The sequence below is a fragment of the Limulus polyphemus genome, unplaced genomic scaffold (genome assembly GCF_000517525.1).
Source record: "Limulus polyphemus unplaced genomic scaffold, Limulus_polyphemus-2.1.2 Scaffold54, whole genome shotgun sequence".
NCBI classification, from domain to species: Eukaryota; Metazoa; Arthropoda; class Merostomata; order Xiphosura; family Limulidae; genus Limulus; species Limulus polyphemus.
The window spans coordinates 1,154,853-1,164,723 of NW_013665664.1; the positions used below are offsets into that span (position 1 = coordinate 1,154,853).

At 34.2% G+C, this 9,871-nt stretch overlaps 1 protein-coding gene across 1 annotated transcript; it reads right to left on the reverse strand.

Annotated features, from left to right (window-relative positions):
- Positions 1 to 3,230: 3,230 nt before the first annotated feature.
- Positions 3,231 to 3,548, reverse strand: LOC106463636 (cuticle protein 16.8-like). Its single transcript, XM_013923689.1, has one exon. It carries the CDS (start codon positions 3,546 to 3,548, stop codon positions 3,231 to 3,233), a length of 318 nt encoding a protein of 105 aa, XP_013779143.1.
- Positions 3,549 to 9,871: the final 6,323 nt, after the last annotated feature.

Here is a 9,871-nt window from a genome sequence, read left to right on the forward strand (position 1 = left end):
ACTTCAACTGGTGTTTTCAGTAGAGAAATTATGTGGTTTTGTCTAAAATAACACTACAAATGTCATACTGTAATACGCGGGTATATCATATCTTTACCTGCTTTAGTCATAAAAATATTTTTAAAAATGTCCGGTTATTTAGTTTCCATGCTGTAATTGCAGCAACATGTGGCTCAAAGAATCGTTAACATTAACTATTTCAAATTTGTTTCTTTGTTTTCTATAATAGGTAATGTCCCCTCTACTCATAAGGATATTGTAGTAATATATATCATCCGAGTTAAAAAGGTTGAGACCTAAATGATACTTCGTTTGGCGATTATGACGTTGACACTGTGATGGAACAAAAGTCCCGAGATTATCGTTATTACCGCTTAGGGGTAAAGGTAAGTTATTACAATCAAGTCATAGCTGTTTATCTACATGTATTTAATTGTTTAAGTCATGTACATCAAACATTAACCGAATATTTGTACGGTATTACAATAGTATAGTTGTTTCTGTCAACTTTCATGGGTATTAAAAATTTGGCTTCTACAGTGTATGTGTATTTTTCATTTCAGGGAAGTTGAATAATTGTGAGTTTATTTTTGTGTTTCAGTACCTTTTCCCCTACTCCCAGTGTGTCAGGCGGAAAGGAAGTATCTTGCCTATTGTGTAGTTCGTTACTAAAACAAACAAACAATTTTCAGTATTTCACGCAAAGCTACAACGGCTACCTTGCCCATAGTCGCCCTAATTTTGAACTAATAGATTAGATAGAAGGCAGCTAGCAAACAACACCCTCCGCCAACTCTTCGGATACTTTTTTCTTACCGAACAGTGAAATTTGACCACATTTTTACAGCGCACCCACGATTCCAAAGTACGAAGTGCGTGTTTACGGCAACAGATCAATTATCATGAATTCAAGTACGTTAACAACTAGGATACTAAGGTACACATTGCCAGGGAGGTAGGAGAAGGGACAAAACTCGTACTTACCTGTATGCGGTCAAGTTTAAAATCTGTTCTAAAACTGCCAATAAAGTAATAAGTCTAAATATGAGAAATAAGTAAAAGCCGTTACGTATTCTTTCGAACATTTGAGTTTTCTCTATGGTAGGCTTTTCTGTAAAGTACGAAATAAAACTGATACAAATCCACATGTGCCTTTATATTGTTGTAAGAAACAACTGAATTGATTGATTTATTTCTCCCACTTAGAAGTAGAATTATTGTAATAATCTTAGTTTTAATTAACAAATATATTTAATACCCTCATTTCTAAGTATTATAGATTTACTTTAACTAACTTTCTTATATCAATTATAAATAACAACACAAAAATAGAGATACATCCTTCCGGTATTTCGAGGTAGAATAATTAAGCATTAAATCCACTATGATAAATATGAATAGTGACATTTAGTGGGATCATTAACGTAAAAGATGTTTTATGTGTAACAAAAGAATTTGACTATGAAATAGATATTTTAGACCTATGTAAGCTAATATGTGATCCAGAAAAAAACAGACATTCTCGTATGACGTAAAAATTACATCATCGATAACTCTTCCTCTAGCAACAATTCACGTGAGCTGATAAAAAATGTGTCAAGCCTACGAAGCAAGGGTGGAGCTCCTAATCTACTGATCGACCCATATTCTCATCACTATATAAGCGCGAATGTTTCAGTAGAAATCACCATCTACAATCCAAACATCTCTGCAGAGGAAGTTTGAAGGAAAGTGGAAATAATTATAACAAAAGAACCAAGATGTTGGGAAAGGTATGTTATAGATATACAGATACACTCTTACATATGAAAGCATTATCATTGATCAAATATAATAAGAAGTCAGCTGCTATTGGATGAAAAGTAATGGGTAACATGGATATTTAATTAAACAATAGCGTTAAATTTTAACCTTATGTAATAGTTTTAAGTTTGTAATTTGATAAAATGAGAATGTTTTACCCATTGATATAAATAAAAAAATACCGTAAACACAAGGTTTAAAGACAAAAGAAATAGTTCTTTAATATGAAGAGATAATTTTATTGTTCTGTGTTCACGAATTACTCACATTAAGGCCAAAAATTTACGTTAAAAGTAACGTTTCATATCTTGTTAACGCTGTTTTAATATTTATTGGTTTTATTTGTTAACCATGATTAAAATTTCGAGAATAATAAATCTTAAATCTTTTGGTAAAACAAATGCGTGTCGGAGCTTTAGTACTTTAAAAGATTTTATTCTTTTAAAAGCAAACAACTCTTCGTTTAGGCTTAGTAACAGGAAATATTTAACGTTTTTTTTCAGCTTCGTACTTAAGCTCCTTTTTTAATAAAATTTTTAAATCATTGGAAATTTTAAAATCTTAAACTGAAACTCTTAATTTTACGTATTTATTCAAGAACTCGAAATAAAAGTTTTGCATTGCATACAGTGCAATAAAAATGCTATTTTCTACGTTTTCAAGTTTATGAATATACGTTACAATAATGTTTTGTAGTTTTATTTCTTAGGAAACTTATAACAAATAAAAGCAATTTATATAAATTAGCTTACATAAGCAGGAGAAGCTGCCGGTAGGTATCCAGAGAGAGCTCCAGCAACAAGACACAGCAAGATCACGGTCTAAAAGTAAGAATGGTAAATGAACTCTCCAAAGGCGACGATTACATTATCTCCTGTCAGCTAACTTAATATTCTACTTAATATCAGTCCAAAGAAAATTATTTGTAACTAATAATCGTAAGGGGTAGGGATGTTGATTTCCTGTTTAACAACAGACAGTTCTATGTTTGAAAGATAATTTGTGAATGGATTGTTCAAAATTAAAGTTTATCTTACTAATATGTGATTAAAAAACATCGTTTACCTAGTCCCAAAATCTTACTCTGTCGTTCCAAAATCGACGGTTATACGCTGGGTCAGTGTAGCCATAGGAACCCTGCACTCTACCGTTACCATCTCCACTCTCTTGACGGCTCTGTCTGGTGCCGTACTCATCAACGGTGTCGTAGCCAGTTTTAATTACTTGTGGTTACGTGCATTTGCAAAGCAATAAATTCTGTAAGAATAATTTTGTCTACACTTTTCACAGTAATACCAGTATTATTGTTGGATATTATACATTCATATAAAAAACAAAACAACAACAACATTCAAACCCAGCACACCCAAGCACACAATGTATTATTTCGCCAGGTCGATTTATCAAAATTTTAATTTTGTAAGTATTTACTGCCAGCCTTGGTAATATTTACTAGGATAAGACAGAGGAAGTCGTGCCTTAAGAACGGGAGCAGCTACGGCAACCTTGGGGACAACTGGAAGGGAAGCATAAGCTGGAGCAGCAACCACCTTTTTTACAACGGGACGGATAGCAGCAGCAGGAGCAGGAGCGGCAGCCTGAGAGTTGATTTCAACATCAGCGGGGTTCTGGTTATCGGTTCCAGCTTCGTTTGTTGAAATCCAGGCACGGAAACCACCTTCATCAGCAACGTATTTTACCTGACGGTTGGTGCCCCAATTAGCTGTGAAAGTAAATGTGTACATACAGGTAAATACCTTGTAGAATGCATTTAGATATTTATTTATTTCAATAAATAATTGACTTGTTTCTGATCCACATTGTAAGCCTTGAATTTCTCTTAAAATTTGTTTATCAGCTTACTTTCGCGCATATTTGATTATTACGTGAAACTAATAAACCTTATTCGATTTAAAATTTAACAAATTTCTCTTAACTAATAAAATAAACCCTTACACGAATATATATACATATTATTTAATCAACATCTGTTTTGTACAAAATATAACTCTATACGTTAGGCTTAACTTAAAGTCATTAATGCAATGGTTCGAAACGTCAACGGTGGCGGTTGCCAATTCTAATCGGATATAATCTTTCAAATCTCACACACACATATATATATATATGCGTATGAATGAACATTCACGATCACCACTTATTTCATTACGTTTCACTGAATCATTGTCTTTTTTTATAAGTGCGATTGGAATATTAACTCATTTATCGCATGTTACAACTAGAATCTTTAATCATCACATTTTTCGTAGCTTTCAAAAAATCTTGACTAATTAACTTGATCATCTATATTTTTCTATATTTAACACAAAAGGAAGCTTAACGAGGCACAATCGACACGTGTTTACTTGTACTTTGAAGTGAATCATAGTGACTTATAACAAATCAACTACAACTGTGATGGTTTAATGTCTCATATAAGTTTAAACTTTAATTAAAAACAGTATTTAGAAAAAAACATCACAAGCCGATTTTGTTTTTTGTTTGTAATTAAGCACAAAGCTACACAATGGGCTATTCGTGTTCTGACCGCTACGGATATGGAAACCAGGTTTCTAGCGTTGTAATTCCGCAGAGATACTGCTGTGCCACTGGGTGATCAGCCGAACAAGCGACATTATCTTATACCAGTCGTATTTTACGTAATTTAAGATTAGACAGAACTTGATGTTGGTGAGACAAAGATTAGACTGAACGTGATGATGACAAGACAAAGACTAGACTGAACTTGATGGTGGTCGTATCTGACAAAAACAGAGAGCAATACATAATTATATAAAAAAAAAGATTTCTATAAGCTAAACAAGATATGTTTTTCGTATAACACGCGTCTTTGAAGCTTTTAGACTTTGAAAGTACAATTAATAGAAAATGTAACATATTTAGATGTATATATGTTAAGCTGCAATGTATATGATGAATTAACATGGATAAATTGCGACCTTTTCTTATAAGAAGGCTTTGTTCGTCATTGGTCTTAGTTAGGATTTTGAAGTAATTTGTATTGACGACCACGTCACACTTACCTAAGGCATTTTATAATACATACGCTCGATTAATTCGTTGTCTTTAAATTTGCATGTTCCTACATACTAATCTTCAACCAGAGTCATACCATGGGTGGTGCGAGAGATGAGCCCGAACTTATGGCCGACACGTATGGGCACAAGTTTGCATACTTGTAGGCAAAGATAGATTTAAATCTATTGTGAAGGGGTGCAAAATCTCTCACTGAGCGCCATCATCGATCAGCACCGTCCACTCTGCAACCATCACGTGGTGGATCTAATAGAAAATGTGTACAATATGAATGTCTCTAGCAGCTCAGATGTAAGCTAGGGAGCTTATAACGTGGCAATATAAACAAACAAACAAACAATAAAACATAGGCCACTAAACTGGTAAACTTCATCTGGTGTTTTCAGTGGAGAAATTATGTGGATTTGTCTAAAATAACACTACAAATGGCATACTGTAATACGCGGGTATATCATATGTTTACCTGCTTTAGTCATAAAAAGATTTTTAAAAATTTCCGGTTATTTAGTTTCCATGCTGTAATGGCAGCAACATGTGGCCCAAAGAATCGTTAATATTACCTAATTCAAATACACTTTGTTTCTTTGTTTTCTATAATATGTAATGTCCCCTGATCTCAAGGGGATATTGTAGTAATATATATATATATATCATTCGAGTTGAAAAGATTGAGACTTAAATATACATTGCTTGGCGATTATGACGTTGACACAGCCGTTTGATACTGTGACGGAACAAAGGTCGAGAGGTGACGCTGTCAACTGGACTAAGATTTCATTTCTGGTACACTTTCTTCAACCAGATTTTACTGAGAAATTTGAAGCGAATACTTTTTAAAACAACGTATTGTAGTTGTAGAGATGTTAATCTTGAGGAAGAGGAAACTGTGGAGCTAAACACAACCAAGTGTAATTGGTTTAGGTTTGTTTTGAATTTCGCACAAAGCTACACGAGAGCTATCTGCGCTAGCCGTACCTAATTTAGCAGTGTAAGACTAGAGGGAAAGCAACTAGTCATAACCACCCACCGCCAATTCTTGGGCTACTCTTTTACCAACGAATAGTGGGATTGGTCTTCACATTATAACGTCTCCACGGCTGAAAGGGCGAGCATGTTTGATGTGCCGGGGATTCGAACAGACATGCCCGCAGATTGCGAGTCGAGCGCCCTAACCACCTGGCCATGCCAAGCCATACTTTGACGAAGAAAATAATGTAAATGTATTTTGGTAAAGTACCCAGAATGGCAATAACGTAACTGGAGATAAAATGATTTTCATGTCCTTTAAAGTTTGAAAATAAATGAATTGTATAAACAATAGGTTTATGGCGTTGGAGGTTAATGCAGAAAGCTATAACTGTTCAGAAAAACTGGATGTGAATAAAATAAAGTTAGAATTATTTTTCATTTCATTTCAATGTTAGAAAACATCCTTTCAGTGGCGTAACTAATAAAGATGACCACCTTGCATAAAAAACAATTGGGCCCTCTATATATATTTCCCTATAATTGTAGATACGATTCTGGCTGAATGACATCATCAACTTAATAGAATAGTGCAATCGCTCTTTAGTGCAAACATATTAAATTGTATGTCTCTTCTCTTGTCGATAATTCATACATTTGTCAGGCCCTTTGAGCTACCTTTTGGTTCGGCCTCCCTCCGGGCAATTGCGGGGACTGCTGGGGCATACTTACACCACAGCACTCACTATAAACTAGGTTTATATATTTATTTCGCAAACCTTTGAAAATTGCGTTCAAAGGTTAAGCATGATGCCTATTTTTATTTTTTTGGGAAACGCTGAAAAAATAAAGATTTGTTACATGAACGTCATATGAAAAAATCTTAAAGAAAATGACAGTTTAGTATTCCGGTCATAAAAGCATGTCAGATTCATTGAAATCGGGTGTTTCCGGAACGGGAAAGCATGCAAGTTGATATATCTGGGGTACTCTAGATATCTAATGGTGTTATCAAGTAAGACGGTAGGTTAATAGCACGATTATTAATTGTTCTTTTTTATATAGAACAATTCTCTTTATGAAGCACAGTTGCAGCTTATTTCAGATGCGTTACAAAATGCCGAGTAAAAGTCTGTTCAATTTCTTTCTTAATGAGAAGCTGCATACTTTAAAGAACAATTAAACGTACATCAGATTAGAGTAGCTTGTTGTTGGCTAGCTGCCTTCCTTCTTGTTTACCAATTCAAAATTAGGGATGACTGTGTGAAAATAACTTTTTGTGCAGCTATGCGCAAAAATACTATACAAACCTTAATTTTGAGCTGATAGACTAGAAAGAAGTTATCTAGAAAAAAAAACCAACGCTACCGCGCAGGCTTCTTTTGTCTGATAGAAAACTGAGATTTCACACTTACTATTTTAGAGAACCCACTCCCCATTCTTGTGTAGACAGGCAGTAAACCATGACTCCTGGATATTAGTTCTAGTAAACAAGTTTTCTGTGTGGCTAGAGAAAGGGTTTTAATAACTTAGCAAGGGTAAAACTATAACACTGTGGTCTTTGATTTGTTTTGAATTTCGCGAAAAACTACACGAGGGCTATCTGCGCTAGCCGTCCCTAAATTAGCAGTGAAAGACTAGATGGAAGGCAACTAGTCATCACCACCCACCGCCAACTCTTGGGTTACTCTTTTAACAACAAATAGTGGGATTGATCGTCACATTATAACGCCTCCACGGCTGAAAGGGCAAGTTTTGGTGGGCCGGGAATTCAAACCCGCGACCCTCAGATTGCGAGTCAAGCCCCATAACCACTTGGCCATGCCATGCCCGCCCACTGTGGTCTGACAATTTGGTAAGAAACCGGCTCTTGGTTACTCTTTCTTCAAGATGCTACGATGAAGAATTTCGGTTTTTGTTTGTTTTGTTTTTACTTTATATTTAAATATTGCATTACATGTGCTTTTCATTGTTTTTTAACAACTCTAAACTTATCGTATGGCCTATAGTGTAGCTTTCAAGACTACATTCAAATGATTTATGTTTAACATAAGTTTTATTTGTCTGCTTGAAAAATAGCGATTATCTTTGATTAAAAAGACTTGGTTTTCTTCATCACGAGGCACATACTTTGTAATATTAAAAAAATGTAAAAAAAAAACACAATAGTGATAAATATCTAAATCAAACTAAACACCATGATATTTAAGACAAAACACAAACAAACAAAAGATTTTTTAGTGACAAAAAATAATTCACACATCATTTACAATTCTATCTTTGAATTTGCTCTGCCGGGTTCTTAATCTTGGTTTATTAGATCGGCGACATCTCGTGCAGTTCTATAAACCACATGAGTGAAAATAAATTATAAGTGAGTCTCTTGGAAGTAGGAATTATACAATGTAAATTTTTATGAGCATACAGGGATCATCATATTTAATTTATACCACTTCAGTAAATTATATTTGTAACCAAAATTCTTATATATTTCTATTTAATTCATTAGTACTAGTGAGTCTCGTTTGCAAATTTAATGTATAGTGTGGTTTTAGCAACTTTACAATACCATTCACGTATTACATTTAGGAAATATTAAAATTTTTAACTGCTAATAATGTACTGTTTTGGTAAAATATAAGTAACAAATATGTTCAAAGGTATTAACTGAAACATTAGAAAAAACTTATTGTATGTATTTATAAGTCCCCCGGAGAGACAGTGGTAAGTTTACGTCTTACAACGCTAAAGTTCGGGGTTCAATTCCCCTGCGATTGATCACAGCAAATAACTCAAACTAACTTTGCTCTAAAACAAGCATACAAACTTCGTTGTATTTATAAATATAGTAACTCATATTATAAACAGTCTGACTGTGACTTTCGTCACAGATGTCGCCAAATAGACATTGTGTTTCGCCAGGTTTGACATTACATGCCCTTCAACTTAATAACCTATAACAGCAGACATTATTAGCATTATAAACAAGAGATTCCGTTATATAGCTCAGACAGCCAGGCGACCTCTAGTGTTGAGCGAAATGTCTCTTCAGCTGTGGCGAACAGGAAAAAAACACTATTATACATTCTTCATATGCAAACGAATAAAACCTCAGTTAAACAAACGGATTCTACCCCAATAGAGATAAACAGTTACCTGCTATGGTTTTAATAATTATAAAATGACACGGCAATGCTGTGCAAGAACTATTTTATGCATGGATGAGTAATTCACTATATTCTTTTAACGAACAAGATGATAAATAAAAGCAACTGAAAATAGGGACTGAAACTATATTTTAGTTCTTACAAATTAGAAAGCCAAAGATAAAAAAAAATTATCTCCCTTCTAGGCCAGACGTGGCATAGTGGTAAGTATACACTGACTGTGGTTCAGGCGGTTCATGGTTTGCATCCCGTTGCAGCATAAAAAATAAAAAATAAAATCGTACCACACTTTGTAGGTGTTATTGCGTGATAATAGTAACAGTTAAATTCTATCGTTAGGTCAGACAAGTATAGCTCAAGAGTTGGTGCTAGCACTGTTGACTAACTGCCTTCATTCCAATTTGTGAGTTTAACATTAAAGACAGCTATGCGCAGATAGCTCTTGCGTGCGTAGCTTTCGCAAAAATGTCAAACATAGAAAGAAAACTCACTCTATCTTCCACCGTTTAATGGATATTCAAATAAACTATAAATACAGTAAAATACTTGTACTTCATGCTTAAGTTGATTTCACGTATTTTACGAGAGCGTATTCGATGTAAAAAGTGCTTGAGTAAATCTAGTTAATCTATAATTTGTTTGTATTTTATTAATTACGACGTAATTTTTTTCATATTACTTATTTGTTTTCTATTAAACTAATCTTTAGTAAATGAGTTCTTATAAAAGGAAATTAAGAGTATCGTACTTCCTTGATTCAGAGAAAGTAGTAGAAAAGCCTAACTGTTCACACGTTTACGACAAACCATCGGACAAGTAACGTATTGGATCAACGCGTTGCCGGGCAAGCCAATCACATGATGTCTCTATAACGCGTT